Genomic DNA, 23177 nt, shown 5'->3' on the forward strand with positions numbered 1-23177 from the left:
TATTCCTAAATGCACTGGTAGCATTGGTCAAAATCTGGCTTTATTGCTAAAATATTCCTTTATTGCCTGAAGTTGGATATGTGCATTGGAACATTGCAGTCATTGTGGCAGTTTGACATAAGTGTTCATTGGTATTTGATTTTTTTAAAAACATGGTTTCTCTAAAGTGCTGATAGTGGTGTGAAATGAGCTCATTTTAAATAGATTGTCATAAACACCTTACACAAGTAAATTAAATATTAAATGTTTTAATGTGCAGCATGGTATTTTTGTAGTCCTGAATGTATTCTGCATGTCTAAACTTGGACTGTGTGCTTCTATACAATCTGTCTTTTATTTTCTACACATGAGGAACACAAAGAAAGAAAGCTGGAGTATCATTTCCTGTAAAAATATACATGACTGGGCTACTGACTGCTGTACAGACCACAAGTTGTTAACACGTGGGAATTTATTGCACAACTATTTAATGCCTTACAAAACACTTGCCTGTGAGGTAGAACTACATTAAACTCCTTTATTTTGTTCAGAAGTCAGTAAATTGTGTAGCCAGTCCTGTAGATAAGGAAGATACCTGGATAACCATTGATGTTTGCTGTTGTCATGTTAGATTCGGGATACTTGGTGCATTTTTTTCTTTCAAAACTGTTGTTACAACCTCCTTGTAAATTAGCAATCCTGCATTTTGGTCAACACCAAAACGAAGTTCTACGTTACAGATAAATGAGCCATAGTTACATTTTAATACCTGAGACACTGTGATTGTGGAAACTGATGGCTACAAAACCAGATGTTTCCCTCTTTTCTGTCTAAACCATTTTTTAGCTAGTTCCAATATCTTCTGAACCCTGTTCTGTAGACCCTGAAGTTTTTAAAAGGAAATATAAAAGAGCTGGTGGATTCTGGAAGGAACATAGCTATCAGGAGTTTCTAGGGTGGGTTTTTTCATGCTTAGAAAAGTGACTTTTGGTTAATTTCAGTATGCTTTTAGGGGAAAAACAATCAAAGTATTTTCTAAGCTTGAGAAGAAACAGGAAAAATGGGCAGTTCTTTCATACTGGCACCTGTGGGCACCATCTAAATGTTATTTAGTATTTAGAATGCTTTTCAGTCTTGAAAAATTACAAGTCCTGTGGGTAACCTAGGACAAGAATTAATGCAGTGACCCTGCAAGCCTGTGCATGTTTCCCTGCCTTGTCTGTCTACTGTGTTACAAAATTGTCACTATTGAGAACGTATTTGTTTTCCAGTCCTGATTCTAAGGCTGTTTAATTCACTGCCATTGTTCTTTTAGCCCCACTGTGCTGTGGATAAGCCAATATTCATCCATTTCTGCTGAACCCACCACCAAGGTTCACAAATGCAGTGTTTGTAGAGGGGAACAAAACATTTGTCAGCTGGGTAGCACTGCCCCAGTGTGAGCTGGGCTGGGGACATCCACCTAGGGCACAAGTGATCTCACCCACCCAGCAGTCCAACACCCTGTTTTCCAAATACATGACATTGAAAATTGCTTTTCTTTTCTCTTGGTGTTTGGCCACCCCATCAGTACACACCTTTCATTCATAAAAGGGGCATGTCAGAATGAAAAGAAAAAAATTGGGATTCAATCCCTTACACTAACAGGGTCAGCAGTCATAGAATTAGAGAGGTGAATTATTTTTTTACCCAAAGCCACTATCAAATGTAATATCTCTCTCTTTCCCTTGAAGTGCTCAGCAATAATATGAGAGCTTAAAGGGAACGTGGGGAAGGTTGATTCAGGAGCAGAGGGAACCTGAAACATCAGGTCACTTTTACACATTTAACATTTAGGATTTCTTTTTGGTGTTGAGCCAAAAGATTATATTTGTGGGTTTTTCTCTCTCTGTGTCTCTCTCTCACTGATATTTTGGAAGGCCACCTGAAAGAAGTTGGCACATTTCACTCTGCAGTTTTCTGTGTATATATGTTATGGAACAGAAATGTAGAAATGCAACAGAAAAGTGAAGAAAGAACAGAAAAATATCTTAACATTGACACGTAATGAGTTTAATTTCAGTGCCAGTAACTCCAGCTTCTTTGTCCTTCTTTCCTTATCCTTTTATTAATTGTTCAAGCTACCTGGTTTTGTTGGTTTCTGGGTACTAAAGACAGAACAAATCTGGAAATCTTGTACATTATTATTATTACAAGTGACTCCTGATGTTAGGGTCAGCAGTGTTCCCTCTATACATTTTTAGAAATAGTTTAAATTAAAAGTGAGTTTTTTCTTAAGCTGAAAAAAACCCCAAACATTTCTCATCTAGAAGCACAAATTGGTTTTACCTGGAGATTTTAATTTGTATTCAGAAAATCAGTCTTAAATTCTTCACTGTGCTTAGTTGTTGGTTTGATGGAATTAATATGTATGTGTTCTGTATATTATTCTATGCAGAATCCTGTAGGTTCTGTGAGAAGCTTAAAATCTCTCATTTCTTTATGGCAGGTTCATGTTAGGGCTGGTCTTTTCCATGGCACAGAGCTCCTTTGTAAAACAATTGTGAGCACAGAAATATCTGGGAGAAGTGACCACGTTTGGAATGAAGTGCTGGAGTTTGAAATCAATGTCTGTGATCTGCCAAGGATGGCAAGGCTCTGCTTTGCTGTTTATGCTGTCATGGACAAGATGAAAACTAAAAAGTCCACCAAGGCAATGAATCCTTCCAAATACCAAACCATTAGGAAAGCAGGAAAAGTGGTAATTATCTCATTTGTTTTTCTTGAGTGACCTCCTAATTATATAAAAATGAGCATCCAGAAATCTTTCCCTGTCCTCACTTTAGTGCTCAAGAATGCAAAATGAAAATATATTAAAGGCAGTGTATGTATTAAGAATTGCACATCTTGGTATGAAAACTTTTGATACTTCTCAGTGATTAATTTCTTTTTTGAAAGGTATTACCATTTGAAAAAAATCTCCAAGCCACCCTCTCAATTTTATGTATTTGCAGTGGGTTTTGTGTAGTAACATTTGCTGGCATCTTCATTTCCATATCCCAATTCTTTCCTTTGGCAGCATTACCCTGTAGCCTGGGTAAATACCATGGTGTTTGATTATAAAGGACACTTGAGGAATGGAGAACTGGTACTGCACAGCTGGTCATCATTTCCTGGTAAACCTCAGCTTTTCAGATTTGGACTTTGGATGTGGGAGAGAGTGGGATCCAATAGCAGAACGTTTACTGTATGCATGCTCAGTTCTCTTGCAATAATCTCTTTATACTTGTAATTTTTATGTGGTTATATATACACAACATTTTGATCTCTTTGCTGAAAGTATTGTTTAGCAGGAAAGAGGAAGAGCAAGAAGTAGTGTTCTAAAAGTTTCATCTGTTATGGAAGGAAAACCACATAAAATAGATGCATGTTTATATCTGGTCTTACTTGCTTTTAAGGCACAGTTTAGGTTTCATTTGGTCCCTGTGCCTCGCACCCCAAATTGAATAGATCAGTTATAATGTAAGTGATAATATTTGCATCAGCAAAAATTGTGAATTGGAATTTTGTCTTGTTCCCTGATACTGAGATCAATTAGTGGGAGTGTCTGGAGCCTCCTGTCACTCTGATCCCATCCTGAGGAATGCTGTCCCAGCCTGGCTGGCCTGAAGCTCTGCTCTCTATTTGGTCCAGAGGGTGTGTTCTGCTTTGCAGATCTCGCTGGGATTTGTTTCAGTGTAGGGATAGCTCAGCTTCCCTGGACTATTATGTTTCCTTAAGGAAGTGAGTTTCTCATGGGGTGATAATCCAACATTTGGGAATGCAGGAGGCAGTTTATGCTGGAAACACAGAGCATTGCACTAAAAGTGCTGTGCAGCAAGACGTGCTCTGTCCATTTTATAAGGAAGCGATTTCTTACTGCATGCTGGCCTGTAATATTAACTGTTCTGTGTTTCAGATGAACTTGAAGAAATGTTGAATCCCATGGGAACCGTCCAGACCAACCCTTACACTGAAAATGCAACAGCTTTGCACATTAGATTTCAGGAATATTCAAAACAGCCTGTTAATTACCCTCCCTTTGATAAGGTAAGAGATGACCTAAAGAGCAGTCATGAATGCTGATGTGGAAATAGCTGGTTTTTCTTTCCTTTCAACGCTGCCTTTTCCAGTGAATTCCCCTTCTCCTGCCTTTAGTCACTGTACTGCAGTTTGTTAAACTTGCACTGCATGGGTAGCAGTGCTTGACTTCAGGGTCTATTTTGAAGATGTACACTTTCAAAAGTGGTCTGTACATGGTCTTTTGAAGGTCAAAGGCAAGTCAGTTTCCCGTATGAATGGTTTTACAAAAAGCTAAATTTATCTGCTGTTCTGGAAACCTTCAAACTGTTCTTGCCTGTGATCTATAAAGATCTGTTCTCTCTTGGTACAAATGTGTGTTAGCCACTCTTTGGGACACTGCCCCGTGAGCTCAAGTCCTTTAAAGGATAAATGGACTCTTAACAGTGTGTGCAAAGGGATTTCTGAAGGTCTGCTCTTGGACTAAATCCACTGAAGTGGCCCTGCAGTTTTCTACAGATGAAGATGAGAATCTGTCTAGAAAGGAGGTGTATATTTGGAATACACGTGGTTGTTTCTGTAGTGTGAAGGATAGATGGAAAGTTACTTAGAAACTAGCAAAAAAAGCTGAGTCCGGGAAACAAGTAATGAAATAAGTCTTAACATGGACTGCTAATAATACATTGTAAAAGTCAGGCTTAACTCATGTACACATTAGTCTGACTTTTGGTTTGGGGATAGTCAATAACAACCTAGAGAAATTGCTTCTTTTTCTTTTTGGAGGATTTTGCACCTTTGGGAGGCATGAACAAAAAGACTGAAATTACCAAGTTCTATCATCTTGTTCAAAGGCAGATTTGGGATTTAAGGTTCATAAAAATGAAATCAAATAACAAGATAATGTTTCTTTTGTTTCAGTTTGGGTTAATAGTGTTTCCCCTTCCTTGTCATCACAGTACTTTTTCTCTTATTCAAACAGCATTGGAAATGCAGTAAGAGCTAAACCAGTACTGACCAATTGCTGTATTTTTATGGCTGACCAGTTAATGCTTCACAGTCGACATATTTTATCCAGTTTTGGTATTGCTTTAATTTTTTTGCTCATTACACTTATGGGCATTTAATTTTTAAAGACAAAAATTAATGTACATATTAGACAGACGAAGTAAAAGTGTGTCTCTTTAGTAATCACATATTTGTTCTGGCTCTGGTGTTTCTTTTCTTTGTCCCTGCAATACCAAGTTCTCAGGAAGGTAAAACCCTGCGTGAATGCAGCCAATAGATTTTACTGAGTGACACAGAGAGTGTAGTGACATTAAGGTAGGGTCCAATGGTCTTCATCCCTTCTAACTTTCAGCTTCATTCAACTCAATCTCCTAAAGATTCTCTTGGTGAAGGTTCTGTTGAATGAGGAGTGATGTTGCAGCTGCTGGAATTACATCAGCTGAGGATCTGTCTCTCACAATGCTCCAGCTGAGACTTGCTTGCTCTGTGGCTGCTTCTCATTTTCCCTATGTTGTTGCTGGTTTCTGCCAAGAAAACAGAGAATGAGATGCCAGATTTGTGTTCTGAGAAACATAATGTGCAAAAATAGATGAATCTTTTCAATCATATCATCAACCTGCTTGCACAGCGAGGAGCTTTTTGGGGCTGAGGGAGCAGAAGAGCCTGGAGCAGGGATAAGAAACTTGTCTGAGACAAGAGCCATGTGTGGGGCTGGTCCGTGGCCAGTGCTGCAGGCACATCATGGGGCTCAGGGTTCAGGCGAGCAAAGCTGGGCTTGCAAAGACTTGGAAAGTTTATTTGCAAACAGAGTAACTCTGCAAAGTTGGGGGGGGGGGGGGTGAGAATCAAACATAGAATTAGGACACTGTGGTTTTGTTTATGCATGTTTTCACACACAGTATGTAAATAAGCTTTGTAGCCAAGTAGCAGATGTAATACATGATATTAATGAGAGTTTCATACAGAGAAAACAAATAAAACAAGTTAGGATGCCTTTCTAGGGATTTTAGCTGCTGGGTATTTATGCTCTGATTATTGCAGTCTTTTGTTGTTTCTTATGTTGTCTGAGTAAAGACAACACAAATCTTGATGGACCTGTGACTCCCAGAGCAGCTGGGGTGCTGTTGTATTCCTGGGTGACAGGAGAGGCAGAGCTCTCAGGGAAATGAGATGCTGGATTTCCTTGGACTTTTTTCTTTATTGAGATTTTATTTCATTAATTGTTCCTCGAAGCAGCAGCATCTGACAGCTGTAGACAGACAAATCTGGCCAATTTAGCATTGTAACACCTGGCTTGGTTGCTGTAATGTGCAGAATGTGCTTTGAAGAACTGCATTTGTTTCTAGACTTAATGCTCCATTCTGTGGGTTATTGCGTGAACTTCAAAAACCAAGTGAAATGTTCAAAAGGAAAAAAAGGAGAGGAGATCCAAGATCTAGAGAAGTGCATGGACACACTGACTGAGATCGTATGGGCAGTCTGAGAGCATGGTGAAAGGACTGGGCTTGTGGATTCTTACTGGGATTGAGGGCTAGAAGCATGGATCCATGGGCATGGAAACAGTGCCCTTGGAAACCACACAAGTAGAGGTGAGAAAGCAAAGGATAGCTTAGAGTTGAGGAACTGATTTGCTGTGGTAAAAAAAAAGGAGGAAATGCAGAAACAGAAAGCCAGATGTCATCAGGAAGGCTGTTTAATTTAGCCCAGGAGTGATGAAAAAGGAAATAATGGAGGTCATCATAAGCACTGCTGTTCCTGATCTCCCTAGTCCTGCAGGTGAGAAAAGGGACACTCCACACAAGTCCATGTTACACCACTGGATATACAAAACTACCTAAAAGATAGCAACATTTCCTTATCTGCTTCGTTTCTGTAATGCTTGTTCTAGCAATGTGATCAGATTTGGGGTTAAAGCTAATGTATTTAAAACCAACTTCTTGCAGATACTTGAAAAGGCAGCTGAGATTGCAAGAAACAGTGACAATGCTGCAATGGCGGTGAGCATCATCTAAAGACTATTTTAAAATTTATTTTCTGGGTTTATTTTGTTCTTATCTTCTGCATCAGTCTAGAAATAAATTAGTCAACTGCTCAAATAGCAATTCTTCTGGCTCTGTTTTCTTATATAATTCACTTTGAACTGGTTTAAACTTCAGATACATATCTGTATTTCCCAATATATTTTGGAATTGTCTATATTTTGTCAAAAAGCTTTACATACTCTGGATTTGGAAGACAGCTAAGATTTACATTAGAGCTGAAAAACAATTTAGGACTAGAAGACTAAAATAAATGTCTGTCTACTTGGCAAATGTGTTTTCCTTTGATTGTTGCAAAAGTATTTTTTTTATTACTAATGAGGGAAATTATTATATATGTACCTAAATTTGCTCATTTGAAAAATAGAAGAAGAAAGTATATGCATCCTAAAGGAGAGTGCTCCGTGTTGGAGTTGGAAAACAGAAATATTGCCATCTAGTGTCCTTAACTCTAAAGTTGAGTTATTTTTTCAGAAAGTTCTGCATGCTGCATTTGGAATCTGTTACTTACAGTGTCTACAGTAAAAAATCTGAAAGTAAGGCACAGTGGTAATCTCCCTGTGTTTCATGAGTTTTTATCTGATGTTCTTTCTGCTGTAGGATTGCTGGTATTTGAGGTACCATACCAGACTCATACTGAATTTATCACATTATACACGTCTCATTTCCTAGGGTCGAGGTGGTAAGAAGTTTTATGTTGTGCTAAAAGATATAATGGAAAGAGATCCTTTATCTCAGCTTTGTGAAAATGAAATGGATCTCATTTGGACTTTGCGATATGACTGTCGTGAAAATTTCCCACAATCGTTGCCAAAACTGCTGCTCTCTTTAAAGTGGAACAAACTTGAAGATGTTGCTCAGGTAAGGGAAAAGACAACGATGGTGGGGGGGAAAAGCTTCAATTAAATCATCAGAAAATAGGATTTCTATGCCAAGTGTAGCCAGTTTGAAATGGTGCTGTTGTGCAAGCTGGAGCTCAGTGTCTAACTTCTGCAGCCTGGACATGTAAAGAAGAACTTTTTCTCTCAAAAAAATCCCCATAAACCAAAACCAAAATGCATTTCAGGGGTCCTCTGAATGACAAGAAAAGCACAGTGGATGTTTATACAAGCTGATGTTAAAACCTTGTGCTCAAATTTTATGCTAAAAGCAAGAATTTCCCAGACTCATCCAGTGCAGCCCCGTGCTCCAGCACAGTCAGCCTGAGCTGGGCTGGAGTTGGGAGTACCTCCACCAGTGGAGACTCCACAGGCTGTGGGCAAAACAAGTCCAGTGCTTGACCACCCTCACAGCAAGAATGTTTTTTATAAGGCTATTAAAAAAAAAAACAACTTTGTAAATCAAGATCTGAAATAAAACTTCTTGTGAAAGTTGTTAAGCTGCTCAAATACTATAAAATCCAGATCTCAGACTGGGTAATTAAAACTCCCCAAGGCAGACAGATGGCTTTTCAAACAGATGTGAGACCCACCAGTGCTACAAAACACATCATTCTCATCCCGTCTCTTTGACCAAATAGTCTCTTGAAAATAACCTTTAAGGGCGTGAAGCTGGTGCTGTGATACAAGGTGCAATTTCAGTAAAATTGGTTCATTTGTTTGCTGCACAGATGTGCAAGGTTATTTCACTACACTGTAAAGAAGTTGATGTTGCTGCCTTTTGCTGTATTTACCCAAACAGAATCCAACTGTTGGGGCACTTTTTGAGAATAGGTTGAACTTTAATATGGGAAAAATCATATGAGCTCATAGTAAGACCATCCCTGCTTGGTAGACTGGTTTTAAAAGTGATAAAGTAACAGGTTTTTGGATCGGAATTGAAATGTTTTAGTCAGATTATGTACAGTGAAGTTTGGGCCAAACTAAAAAGTCTGGCCCAACTTACCAAGCACAGGTGTTGTTCTGGTCTTCCTGACAGAATTCAGATATAAATGATGCTGACCTTCTTGCAGACCACTGCACTGAAATAATGTTCATGTCTTTCCCCAAGTCTCATTTAAAATTTTTTCAACTGCCTTTTTTTTTATTTTTATAAACTTAGAGCTAAAAAGCATTTGCTGTTAAGAATTATGACTGATGGTAGAAAACTCTGTTGCCCCTTAGTATTCTGACCTTCACCTGTTACAATGTATGTGTTCTTGGAAGAAAAGGCAGCCACTCCATGAAAACCCATCTTCTGTCTATCCATTATAAGATTTTTGTGATTATCCGGTCAGGTTCTTAGTGTGCTCCAGCAGAGAGTTCATTTTCTGCTGCATCCTTCCTCCCAGCTAGATGTGTAAGTTCTGTGAACTTCTGAAAATAAATGGAATTTCATCCCAGCTCCTTGTCTGTGCCATGAACACTGCACTAACAAAATGGAGCACCCACACATTCCTTGTTCACTTGTGTTCTTTCGTGTGCAAGAGTCCCATTCCTTAGTAGTTCCATTACTTCTGAATTTATTGTTCATTATTAAAAGTTACCTGGAAATCAAAATTGTAGAAATACAAGTAGGCACTTGTTTGCACCTTAAAATATGTGAAGGAAAAGGCATTCTGAGTGCTGGGGCTTTAAAAGATGGCCCTTGGTGGCAGTTTTGAAAACTTACTTGGAGTATGGATATTAGCTGACAGCTCAAAGTCCTTTACACTTGGAAACCTTAAATATTATGTTTGCATAAAACTTTTTATTTAAACAGATGGCTGAAAATATGTTGTTGTCCTGTTACTGTGTACTTTCTGGAAGGAATATAGTATTTATGTTTGCTTATCTATAGACAATAGTGCAGTTTATATCATAATATTGGTTTTGGCAGCATGAAGAGTCTCTCTGAAAAATGAGATCTTACCTTAAACATGCTGAATATTTCTGTAGTACACAGACATGTTAGTACTCCTAATGATTTACCTTTTCAGTTAAGGCAAGACAGCCTCATTAATTTTAGGAATTTCAAAATGACAGCATTTATAATTTACTTCCCATTAAAATTAAATACTTGCTGTACTAGCTGTAGTTGACTGCTACAATGTGCACGCTGTTGTACCAAAAGTTGTTTTAATGCCCATTTTTAGATGTATTTCGGTAAGTTTTGACACTTCAAGAAACCCCTAACACAATACAACAAAGCAACAAAACTCAAAGAAGCAAGCAAACCTCAGCTGTTTATAAGAAAAAGCCATCAAACACCAGCTGTTTGTAAGCAAATGGACTTAATAACTATATTCCTGTTTTTATTAATGCAGCTTAAAAATAGTAAGGCTCTTTTAGAAATGGACTCTCTCGTATTTGATTGTAGACTATCTTTAATCTATTAGTTCAGTGGTCCCTGAAGTGATGTCCAGTGGATTCAATCAGCTTTCCTGGTTTATTTACTATTAATTATTTACCATTATTTGCCAAGCCCTCGTTGGATCTGCAGGATTTTAGCAGAATGGTTGCACTGAAGGAATTGCCCTTCCTGCTGCCATAACCTTCCTGCTCAGCAGAGTAGCAGGGTGGCAGAACTTGTTATGAGGATTCTCAGGTGGTATTTATTCTCAAAGCAGAATTAAAACAAACAAACAAACAAATTAAAGAAATTTTTTTTAAAAATCCACTTGCCTCCAGTGAAGTGACGCCATCATTAATGAGATGTAGACAAAGGACGACTGAAATACTGGAAATAATTGGATTAAAAATACTGGCCTGTGCTTAATTGTATTGTCTCATACAGTCTTCTTAGGGAAGAAATTGTGGTTATTTCTTTACAGAAGAAAATATTGATACACCAAGGCCAAATTCAAGTTTTCTCTGAAATACACATTGTTCATTCTCATTGTAACCACCTGTGCAATGATTTCAGCAAAGGGAGGAGCTCTGTATTTTCAAATCTTCTTCCCAGTAAATGTACATGCTGTGGACCATGACTTTCACTGCCTGATGTATGAGGCATGCGGGGCCACGAGAGCTCATCTTTTCAGATATTTCAGTTTCTCCATTTCAATCATTCAGTATTAACAAAATATCTCTATTTTTTTGCTGGTTCTGCGCCTGATTTACAGTAGAGTGTGTAGAAATTCTGATAGTTTTGTTTTGGAGTCTGTGACTGTCTGACAAGCAGAGCTGCTGTTTGCATTTTCAGTGTCTGCCTTGTGCATTCAATATGTGCTCAGGGTTAGCATTGCCTGCAGAGTTTCAGTGCCAGTGCTCCTGCTATGGAAATGTTGGTGGCTGCAGTCAGGACTGGCATCACTGATCCTTGCTGGTCAGTAGATTCTTGAGTGTATTTTTGAGTGTATTTTCTGTGGGAACGTGACATCTCTGTTTAAAACAGCTTTAGTTTTACTTTACATCGTGTGTCCATACCTGTATTTGCCCGTGGCTTATCTGATCCTTTCCTCCACTTGTGGAGTTTCAGCACAGCCCTGGCTTTGTGATGTGATTCATGCCCATTTCTTACCTTCTGGATTTCACAAAAATGATGACTCAGTTGAGAATCTGCCCCCGAGGTGTGGAAATGGTGTTATGAACCAGCCTGTTAAATGTGGGCTGAGAATGTGAACTCGTGTTTGTCCTGCTGGAACTGGAAGCAGGACTTGGTGGGTGACAGAGCAGAAATAAAAGTTTTTCACTGCTGTAAAGTCATTATGAAATCAGGAGAAAAACAAGATCTTAATTATTCGGCTTTTAGAAGTTGCTATTGAAATATGAAATAACCTGTGTTATCTAATTTGTAGGGAATGGTATTATTATCATGACTTGTTCCTACAGAAAGAAACATCTTATGCTGTTCATACACTGAATTTATACTAATATGCATTTATATTGATGTGTATTAAAGTGTTTATTTGTATCTATAGTGCACTGTTTCAGTGATACAACTCCATACAAATTGCTCTCAGCAGGTAGCTGTGAGCTTCATAACAGTGCAATAAAATCAGTTTATTTTGTGAGGCCTCTAAATGTTGTTCTTTTTGGTAGTCCAAGGTTATGCATCCCTGTATTCTGTAATTTTTTTTCCAGCACATTATTGCATCAGTCTAGAGATTCTTTATTTGTTTTAATATTTAACCTGACTCTTTCTTTTTTTCTTTTTTCCAATTTAAGCTCATTAATATTCACAGTGAATGTTCAAAAAGGCTCCATCAGTTGAGGCCGTCAAATATTTTTGGTAAAGAAAACTCTCTCTGAACAAAACCCTTTTTTTTTAATCCTTAGTAGAAAACTTTCACTGTTAGCAAAATGGTTATATATTTATGAGAGCACTTACAAAACATCTTATTTTTACTGAATGTCTGTTTTCAAACCATACATATCTGGTGTTGCCTAATTTTTGCTTACTGTGCATTGTGTCTACATGTGAAGAAGTGGATTTTTCAGACTAAAAATAATCTGCATCATTTTAAGGAGTGAGAAACATTATCAGAAGTGGGCCCAGTTACCCCAAATTATTTCTCTCCTTTTTACACACCCCCCCCATCCCATGGCAGCTGGTCACCATCTTCTGTTCATTTGAGTGCCTTTATGAGCAGTGAGACCCACCTGTGTCCTTACCTGTCACCTTTTTTTTGGAACAGCTCCAGGCCCTCCTGCAGATCTGGCCCAAGCTGCTGCCCAGGGAGGCTTTGGAGCTGCTGGATTTCAACTACCCCGACCAGTACGTCAGGGAATATGCAGTGGGGTGTTTGAGGCAGATGAGGTAGGTGAGGGTTTCTGGGGTACCAAACTTCATTCTTTTTGCTCACGGGACAAAAGAACCCCAAGAGGAAAGAGCTGAACACACTGCCTGCCATGAATAGGTGGCCAAATAAAGCAGTCTGATTTCTGGGTAGGCTCACTGGCGGCTAAATAAAACCACCTTATTCTGGCACCTTGTAGGAAATCATGATTATTTTCCATGTTGCAAGAGAACACCAGTGCACCTTTGTCCCAGAGAGGACTGGGTATTCATCCCTTTCTTGGGCAAGGGGAGTGAGAAACTCAGAGTTTTAATAACAAATGGAGAAATATTCCTGGAGTCAAGTACTGTAACACCTGGCACCCAGCCATCTCCACGCTGCTGTACCGTTAATAGGAATGTGAGCTGCAACATGCAATAAATAATCAGAGAATTACTGATTTGGTTTTGATTCACAGAGTTCTTTATTCTCTGCAGTTCTTCCCTTATTGCATTTCATTTGCTCTCCTCTGTAACCTAGGGCAGGACTTGTTTAACATTATCATTACTGCACATTTCCTGTCCTTGAATTCTGAATTCTCTGTGGTGAATAGTTTAGTGATTAATTTTTAATGGTCAAGGATAGACATTTAGGGTAAAAAAAATAAATTATTTTGACTTCTTTCAAATCCAAACAAGGAATTTGGCTGCTTAGAATTCTATCCTAAGAATGCATCTGGAATTACTTCCATCTGGAAGTTGCACTAAGCTGTGTGTTGTCCTTCTCTGTGTGATGGAAAAGTAGGGAGACACTTCACACTTCAATTTTGGTATTGAATCAAATCCTGTGACTCTTGGGTTTGTCATATGCCCCTGAATTTCTGAAATACCACTAATCTAGCTATTCTCTTACTAACTGCTTTTATATGCCTCATTCTAGTGATGAAGAGCTCTCTCAGTATCTTCTCCAACTTGTGCAAGTCCTGAAGTATGAGCCTTTTCTGGATTGTGCACTCTCCAGGTTTCTCCTGGAAAGAGCGCTTGGCAATCGGAGAATAGGACAGATGTTGTTCTGGCACCTGAGGTAGGAGATTTTCCTTTCACCTTTCTGAAACTATTGAGCCTGATTGGGCTTTCAGATATGATTTCTTGAGGATTTTTCTAAATGAGTCATTATCATGGTGCCCACAACTCCATTTATTTATATTTGGCATCTATGGATCAGACCTCTCATTAAAAATAAATTAGAGTGGTCTGAAAGTATTCCAAACTGCATTCAGCTCTGACTACCTGATGGGTTAGGTTTGTAAATACCTGGTGTTTGTTTTGGCTGTGGGTGCAGTAAAAGCACAATATTTGTACCTCACAGTTGGGAAAAATTATTATTGTTGCAAGTCTAACAGAAAGTAAAAGCTGTTCTGTGTATTCTTGCTGCTTTTGATGAGCAGTTTCATGAATGGCAAAAGCCTTGCAGAATGGACTGGAATAGGTTGGATAGGTTGATTCTGTCTTTAGAACACAATTAATTTTAATATTTCTAGCTAAAAAGAGCAAGTGTTACATGAAAATGTTTTGGAGGATAATTGGCTCTGATACAAAGTTCAGTGGTTTGTTCCAAAGTGTTCTCCTCCAGGCAAATTGGGCTTTTCCCTTACAAAGGTTGGAGAATGTGTGGTTTAAAGTCAGCCCTTCGGTGTCTTCTCAGAGCTGCTCTGAATAAAAGGGGGTCCTGAAGCAGGTGTTCAATCACCACCTCCTGGCATGAGCCCTGCTGCCCCCAGAGCAGTCCTGGGTTTGAAACAAGGATCCTGCATCCAAACTGGCCTGTCCTCATCGGCTCCAGCACAGAGGGGTTCTAGCATCTCCTAGGAAATCTGGCTAGTTTCAGCTACGTGACCATGAGGTGGTTTAATGTTTGATGTGACCATGAGGTGTTTTCCTGTTTGTTTTGGGGTGTGTGTTTGTTTTGGGTTTTTGGGTGACTGGAAGGATGCAGTTGTGTGTGCTCTGCTGAGCAGCTCTTCCCCCGGCAGGTCGGAGGTTCACATCCCCGCCGTGTCGGTGCAGTTCGGGCTGATCCTGGAGGCTTATTGCAGGGGCAGCGTGGCTCACATGAAGGTGCTGGCTAAACAGGTAGGGACTTCCCTTCCCTTTCCTGTCATCCTCACCTATCCAAGCCTGGAACTCCCGTCCTTACTCCATTGCTCCTGGGGGGTATTGGCTGCCTTGGCAAAGTTGGGCACTGTGGAGGAGAAGGAGGCGTGAGTGAGACAGGGAATTAAAAGGGCTGAGTGATGGAGCAGCCTGCATGGCACAGAAGGCAGCCAGGGCTGCGGGGCCTCAGGGAGCTGGTTTTACAGTGCTCTAAGACCTGCGAGACACCTTCAGCACTGTCTGTGCATTCTGGACACAAGAGACTCTGGATTAACTGAAGAAGGGCTTCTGAGCATTTCAAGTTCTTCTCCCTGTAAGGGTAGCTTGTTCTAAATTTTACCTAGATTACTCCAGGACTACTTCCTGCAGCTTTTGCTTTTGTTAAAAGGTGTTAAAAATTACCCAAATACTCATTTTAGTGTTAATATAGGTCTTTTGTTTACACACACACACATACACACACACACACACACACACACACACACACACAAAAAAAAAAGAGAGAACAAAGGAGAGATACGTTTGCTTTTAAATACCCTAATGAGTACGAGAGGTTTGCTTTTGAAAGCACTAATAATTGTATCACCAGATCATTAAGAGGCACTCACAAATCATGTTTGAAGTCTCTAATGTGGTTTTAGTGAGGTAATTTAGATTGTGATCTTCAAAATATTTGAAAATCCATCTCTCTTTGGGGTTAAAGTATTTGCAGTATCAGGCCACAGAGATTCACTCAATGGATGAGCAACTGATGGTGGTGTTTGTCTGCATTGAAACTGCTTTGGGAGTATTTGGAACAGGGATGTTCTGTTGTGCTCTTTATTGCTGCAACTCACAGGACATGGAAAAGACCATCTCTTCCATGTGTGCTCGTTAGCATTGTCAAAATCATGAAAAGAGTAGGTGGTGAAATGCTTTAAGCAATAGATGTAAGGTCAGTAAAGTTTTTGTGCACTTTACAGGAAGCAAATGTCAGTGCAATCAAAGAAGGGGCAAAAAAATTCCCAACTGTGCAAACACGGAAGAAATTCAAAGTAGAAATACTTCAAAAAGTTCCTGTTTGTACAACACAGGTTCCATTTTGTTCCCTTGTCACTGATGTTTGTACAGCTCCTAGAATAGTGGAAAAGCAGAGCCCTTTTGGTTTTGACAGATGGCTGACCTGGCAGCTCTCCACTGCCCAGTTTTATAATCAAACTCCATACAATTTCCACAGCATCCTGCCTGGCAGGGTTCAGGCTGTGGGAGGGGTGAGTTTTGACTCAGCACCTTGTAAGCCAGGCTGAAGCTTCCTTGTATAGAAAAGAGCTTTCATAATTGTTACATTGCTGCTGTTTGCTACAGAACCTGTGTATTGCTCAGCATCTTACTGGTGCAAGCACAGCTGATTGTTAGAAGAGCTATTTGGTCAAAAAGTTGCTTAGATGTAGAAGTTGTATTTGCTGTATGTGCTGTCTAGGTTTATCAAAGGGCTCTGCTCTGTCAGTGTTACACATTTATATCACCAGTTTCCTTAGAGATTTTGGAACAGTGAAAAACTTTGCAAAACAGAAGGGAAAAAAGGAGTTAAGCACACCTGTATTATTGCAAATAATTGCCTTGACTTTTTACATACTTCTAAGGTAAAAACTTAGCTTAGCCAATTAAAGCTTTTGTGTTCTGCCTGACTTCAGCAGGATTTTAATGACACACATTTAAGACTTTGTTCTGTGAAAATTGTCTGCAAGTAGTCACATGGCCATTCCTTGTTGGATGCAACTTAATGTGAACAATGAAGTACCTGCATCCACAGCTCATCTCCAGCAGTGTCTCAGTTTGTTAGAGTATGAAATCATCAGTATTTCTGTTACTTCTGTATGTCTAGGGGGCACCTGTGTTATGTGCTTTGTTGAAATAGGGAACTAAAAATTGTACTTTGAAGAAGGAATTTGTGTTAATGTATCATACATTAAAACGCCTCATTCATTTTTTTGGAAATGTTAAGTCATGCTTTTAAAAGTGACTCAAAGCTTAGGAGCTTTAATCTCACCAGTGTCTCTGTTAATTATGAAAATGGTATTTCTGAAACATGAGCAACCTAATTTCCATCCATTATTTCCATTTTTAAAAAGTTGTAGAATCATTTAATACTTAGTTTCGTTGTGAAACTGGGATTTCACATTATGTTACGTCTCAAATCAAAGCAGTAACTCTTAATGATAAAATGTCTCTTTCAGGTGGAAGCCCTCAATAAAATGAAGACTTTAAATAGTCTAATTAAGCTGAATGCCATGAAGCAGAGCAAAGCAAAAGGCAAAGATGCAATGCATACGTGTTTGAAACAAAATGCTTACAGAGAAGCACTTTCTGACCTCCAGTCTCCTCTGAATCCTTCTGTTATACTCTCAGAGCTGCAGTAAGTAAAGAATGAGCACAATTTCACCATAGCTTTGCATGGAAACAGTAGAGCAGGAGCACATTTGTGTCTGAACTTCTCTGGCTGCATTGTTCAGCATGTGCTGCCCCAGGGAACTTGTCCTGTAGTGACAGAAGCTCTGCTGGGCATCTGCTGAGGTTAAGGTATGAGTTAAATTAGAAGACTTTTGTGATCCACCATGAAACTTAATACTGTCTTAGTCAGTGCATTTCCATGGCTACACATATTTAAATGTAAGCCTAAAAGTGAATTTGACTGCATTCCTGGCTTCTGTTTTTAACAATAAGCCCAAAGGCCACTAAAACTTTCCACAGGACTTAAATATAAAGGCTAAAAATTCATGGGAAAGGATATAAGGAAAACTGTTTTCTCTGAAAATGAGGGTGCTTGATTTAAGAAGTAGAGATAGATTCACCAGTTAGTATCAAATACTTTGCACATGTAACAATGCGTTCATAGCTTGGTGAGGGCTCATGACATAGCAGCAGAGTGAAAGCAGACAGGGCATTTAAGTACTTCCAGACTGGAATTTGACCTGTTCTCTGATGTTCTGAACCATGTTTAGATCTTTTCAGGTGAATTATTCCTATTTGACTAAGACTTCTGTCATGTTTTCTTCCAGTGTTGAGAAGTGTAGATATATGGATTCTAAAATGAAGCCTCTCTGGATAGTGTACAACAACAAAATGTTTGGGGGAGATCTTGTAGGGATCATCTTTAAAAATGGTGATGGTAAGCAATGCTAGAAACTTTCCATTTTTCCTTTTCCTTCTTCACTGACATGTTTGCACTTGAGTTATTTGGTATTATTCTGTATTGCCATGATGTAAACATGGATTACTCTGACATCAGTAAACAAATTGAGCATCTTCTGACTGAGTTTCAAAGCAGGGACACTGCCAGTCAGGATGGAATTATGAATAATACCACTTTAACCCTTAGGCTGAGTGAGTATTTTTAGATCCCTTTTTCTGAAGGCCTTGGGAACTTGAGGAAGTTTGAGGAGTTGAAGCAGTGGTGTCGCCTCTCGTTGCAGATCTCCGGCAGGACATGCTGACGCTGCAGATCCTGCGCTTGATGGACATTCTGTGGAAAGAGGCTGGCCTGGACCTCCGGTAAGGAGCTCCCGAGGGCTGCTTTCTTTGCATGGGGGGTCTGCTTTGAGAAATAAAGCTTTCCTGGTTTTAGCACTTTCCCCACTGTCCTTTTTCTGCACATCTGTTGGCGTGCCCAGAGGTTCCAGCTGTCATGGCCAAGGTGAGCAGGCTGCGGGAAGCGTTACCTCCGCTCCTTCCTGCTGGGAGCAGAGCTCTCATTGCTGCTCACACCAGTACTTACAGCCATGGGAATATCTGCAACTCTGAAGTCACTTTCTCTTGTTGGTAAAACACTGCTTGGATGCCAGAATGCATTTTTCCAGCCAGAAATACGTTTGTATCTTCCAAAGTCTCTTGCAAAGTAGCTTTCTTGGTTTTGTATCCTTGATACGGTAAACATGATTTCTGTGAATGAATACTGGAGTATTCCTAAGAACAACAGTATCAGTCATTGCTCATTGTTATCACACAACCCTCTAGTACATGGGAAGCCTTTCCACCCAAATTTATGAACCAGTTTTAGGTAACATAATTCAAAAATTCTAATTGCACTTTAGGAAAGTAGTCCTAAAGAAGGTACTGGGTATCATATTATTAGAAGCCATTTTCAGCCATAAATTAAATTTTGTATCCCTGTTTCAAGAGCTGTAATCCTCTCTGTTTAAGTTTTGTTTACAAGTCTAGAAGTACTTACATTTAAATATTGCCTGAAATACTTAATTTAGATTCTTGGAGCTCTTTTAAAATTTTTATGGTTCAAGTATAGTAGTGGGAACTACATAAGGCACGTAACATCAGCACAGGTAAGTAAAATTATCAACTTGTTACTTAGAATGCTTAAGGGAAGGTGGAAATGTGAATTACAATTGTTTCTGGAAAGGTATAGTTGCGATGAGATGGTTGAGTGTATGTGAAGTTGAACACTGACTTGAGGAAACCTTAGGTCATTTATATCATTATAAATTGACTTTGAGGAGGCTGATCCAGCATTTGGGGGCAAGGACAGCCTCTGGCAGCTGTGGAATCCCAGATGAGGCATTCCTCAGTAGCTGCCTTCCCAGAATCTGTTTGTGGTTCCAGCCTGGGCCACACACCATGCCTAGCAAACAGGAATAGTGATGAGAGTCATCAAATATGCTTTTCCTGACTAAGCCTTTTTTTTTAAATGCAACAAAGGAAAGCAAAAAAGTAGCTCTGATGTCCAAGATTTTTCTTAAAACTCTGTGAAGAAAAGTAGAAAGGGGAAGTTCCTAGTGAGAATTGAAGTTCTATATTTGGCCTCTTCAATTTGTTTGCTTAACTGGGAGCATCTTCCTTCCATTCATCCTGTCATAGTTACCATTATGGAATAAAATCCTGGGATTGAGGCAGGGTTACAGTTCAGTGTCTGTCAAAGAGATTAATCGGACACTTGCCAAGAGAAATTGTTCTTGGCAATTATTTTTGCCAAGAAATTACCTTCCTTGAGAACAGAACTGGCCAAAACAGCATTTAGAACACCCAGAGCATGAGGGCACAGCCAGGAGGGCGAGGCTTTGGCATCTCTGTGTTTATAGCCTGCGTCTCTCTCAAGAAGAGACAATTCCAGAATCCATGAGCCAGCAGTGGTGGAGTGAGTTCTTTGCCATGTTCATGAGTAAGGAGTCAGTGGTTGCTTTTAGCTTGGGTGAGAAGCATGGTCTCAGCTGAAAAAAATAGTATCAAAGAGCTGCTTTCCTGAAAAATACAGTGCCACATGCCCGTACCAAAGAGGGCAGTCCTTGCTTGTTGCCTTGTGTCATCCTTAGTTTCCCTGAAGTTATTTCCATTTGTGGATGCACAATGGATTTTGCACTTTTCAATTTTTTTCCACTGTAGAGAGTGGTAACTCCATCCAAGTAAAAGCAGGGCTGAGAAGCAGGGCTCATGCCAGCAGTGCCAGAGCAGCTCTGGCTGCTGCCGCTCCCCATCAGTCGTGTTTTGCCACAAGCTTTTGTCCAGCTTCCATGAGGCATGGATCAAATGGCAGCCAGTGCACCACTGAGCTGGGGACAGGAGCAGTTCCCTTCTAATTGCACTGCAGTCCACACTCAGTTCTCTAGCAGTGATTGAAAACGAAACCTAAGCTCAGTCTGTGTCTAAAGCAAGCACGATATTCCCGGTGGGGTTTCTCAGCTCTAGAGAGAAACGCCAAGTATATATTGATTTTGAGAGCTGAAGGAGGAGAAATGTTTGCTTGTTTGTTTAACTGCCAACTAATTTGTCTTGTGGGTGACAAACAGGGCAGGAGGTGTGTCAGAGGGGACTCTTGTGTGCAGGAGGATGGCACCATGTGCAAGTCCTTCATCCTGGGCTCTCCCTGCGTGGGCACAGCTGAGGAAGGCCTGGGGTGTAGGGTGGATCTGCTTCCCAGAACAGGACCAGCACTGAGACAAACACTGACACTTAGAGGACTCTGCCTTTGGTCAGTCTACCTCAAACATCATCCAAGTAGCAGAGAGAAATGAACAAAGCAACAAGTATATTTTTTAGTTAATCCCCACACCTTAATTTCTAAGACAAACTGTACCTGAACACTGAGCAGGAAGTAGATAGCCTATTACAAATACATGTCACAGCAGAGGAGCACGACATCTGTCTTCCCAAGCATGCTGTGGGGTCTGTGGTGCTGCCCCTCTCAGGAAAATCCTTGTGTCAGAAAGTGTTTGGGCTGCTTTAGCTCTGTTATAGCATCAAAGTTCTGTTAGTGGAGAAACGAGTAAAGTAACAGCAACAGAAAATCATTAATTGGAGGAGTTTGATCTATGCCAAGTCACCTTTGCTGTGGTAAGTTGTCAGAAAAGTATTTAATACTTGATTACTTTTGACCAGATGCAGGACATTCTCCAAAGCACTTTTTTGTTTCAGTGCCTGTCTATGGTGGGCTTTCATTTTTGTCTCCCTTACGTGTGTGAGACCTGAGGTTATGTGGCTGTGTATTTGTGAAATCAGAGTTCACACACTTAATGGAAAATGTATTTGTTACAACTCTTTAACGTGTCATCATTTTTAAGCTATTGGACCTGAAGTTACAGAGAACGTGTTGATAAATCGCCAGTATTTTGTGTGTGTTTGGAAGGGCACTGGTTTGGTGAATTAAACACTTGAAATAAGGAACAGTTTTAAATGAGTGAAGAGAATTTTCTGTCCTACCCAGGATTTCAGTATTGGTCTGTCTGTGGCTTTTGCTGGCTTTAAAAAGCAGGGAGCATATCCTGCTGACAGATGCTGAAGTCAGAAAGACCAGGATGAGATGGAAAGGGCCCAGAGGATTTGTCCCTAACTTGACTCCTGTCAAACTGTCTCTCTGACAAGGATGTTTTTTCCTGCACTTGTAAGCACACAGCCCTCCAGGGGCTGCAGGCTTTCATCATTGCCTGCTTTTGAAGGGGAAGTTGTTGGCCGTGTGCCCGGCTCAGCCGCGAGCGGGGTGGCTCGCGGTGCCATGGAAGGAGGCCAGTGTGCACTTTAACCTGGCCAGCTTTGGCTGCCATTTGTGCTGTGGTGATAAGGATGGGCAGAGCTTCCCTGTGCCCAGGGGCAATCCCAGCCACCCTCCTGCTCCTGGAGAGCCCTGCTCTGGGGACAGGGCTGGGACTGGGCAGGGCTCAGAACACAAATGGGAAGAATGTTCCAAGCCTGCACTTCTGCTGTTGTTTTGAAGTTGAGCCCTCTTGAAATACCCTGTTGAATCTGGTTTTCAGTGCATTTTGTTGCCAGTAGGGAAGAATCCCAGTCTATATCATTGCTGTTTCTGATGCCTTAGGATTTTAGCTTTTATATTTTTCAGATCCTGTACTGCATTAGCGCCTAACTCCAAACTCCACACAGAGTGTTAGTTACTGTCTTCACATTTTGTCAGACAAAACAATCCCTCTGGGCCTGAAGCTCAAGGACACTTTACTGCATCAGGCCCTGAAAGTACAAACAAAAGTGAACTGGGGGGGAGCAAACTGGGGGTAAATCACTTCATAAGCTGAAGCTGTAATTCAGGGATTATCCCTTGATATGTAAATGGACCAAATTTATAATTGTCTGGAAAACACCCAAGCCCATTGTCCAGCTTGGGTGTAGCCTCTGGGAGGCTTTGACTGCCCAAGGTGTGGCTGTTGAAGGCCTTCAATAAATACCCACTTTATTCTCTGAATTTTATCTAGCCTCTGTTCTAGGTAGCCCCTCCAAGGCATCACTACTTGCACCACTTCAGTTGTGTTATCCCTTTGGTGGAGGACTGCTCAGTCCCCTGACAGCTATAAGGCAAAAAAAGTTGTGTTTAATTTTGTTTATTTTTCTTCCATGGCTTGGGATAATAGGCTGTGTCAGTTAAGAGATATGGTTATGCTTTGTAGCTATTAAATTTAATATCTTTTATATATATATATATATATATATATATATATATATATATATATATATATATATATATATATATAAGGTTTTATATATATATATAGTTTTATATATATATATATATATATAGTTTTATATATAAATACTAATGACACCTTCACCAGCAGTGAAGCTTTATATATATAGATATATATATAAAAATATATATATATGTATGTATGTTTGTATGTCTGAAGGTAGTACACACATCAGTTTTCATGTCCTGCAGTTGTTTTGTACAGCTCTGTAAGTCAGTGAGTGCTGGTCTATGCCTTGTGTGCTGCAGTGTAGATTTTTTTTGGTATTCATTCTCTTTCCCATGGACCATGACCACAATTGAGATCATATTCTTGGCCTGAGCTGCCTGGCACAAGAGCAGACACCTCAATTTGTGATGCATTGCCTTTGAAAAGTTTGCTGTAAGTT

General features: G+C 39.9%; 1 protein-coding gene across 6 annotated transcripts in view; it reads left to right on the forward strand.

Moving 5' to 3' along the window:
* The window catches only part of PIK3CB (phosphatidylinositol-4,5-bisphosphate 3-kinase catalytic subunit beta), an 88480-nt gene that overhangs the window by 59569 nt on the left and 5734 nt on the right, over positions 1 to 23177 (forward strand). For all 6 annotated transcript variants that reach the window (XM_038145418.1, XM_038145414.1, XM_038145417.1 and 3 more), the window contains 11 exons: positions 2468 to 2719; positions 3038 to 3134; positions 3917 to 4047; positions 6966 to 7019; positions 7734 to 7922; positions 12598 to 12719; positions 13618 to 13761; positions 14711 to 14810; positions 17048 to 17226; positions 17870 to 17979; positions 18284 to 18362. In XM_038145418.1, the coding sequence (XP_038001346.1) occupies positions 2468 to 2719; positions 3038 to 3134; positions 3917 to 4047; positions 6966 to 7019; positions 7734 to 7922; positions 12598 to 12719; positions 13618 to 13761; positions 14711 to 14810; positions 17048 to 17226; positions 17870 to 17979; positions 18284 to 18362 (1457 nt within the window). The remainder of the gene's footprint in view (positions 1 to 2467; positions 2720 to 3037; positions 3135 to 3916; positions 4048 to 6965; positions 7020 to 7733; positions 7923 to 12597; positions 12720 to 13617; positions 13762 to 14710; positions 14811 to 17047; positions 17227 to 17869; positions 17980 to 18283; positions 18363 to 23177) is intronic.

This window comes from Motacilla alba, chromosome 9, assembly GCF_015832195.1.
Source record: "Motacilla alba alba isolate MOTALB_02 chromosome 9, Motacilla_alba_V1.0_pri, whole genome shotgun sequence".
NCBI classification, from domain to species: domain Eukaryota; kingdom Metazoa; phylum Chordata; class Aves; order Passeriformes; family Motacillidae; genus Motacilla; species Motacilla alba.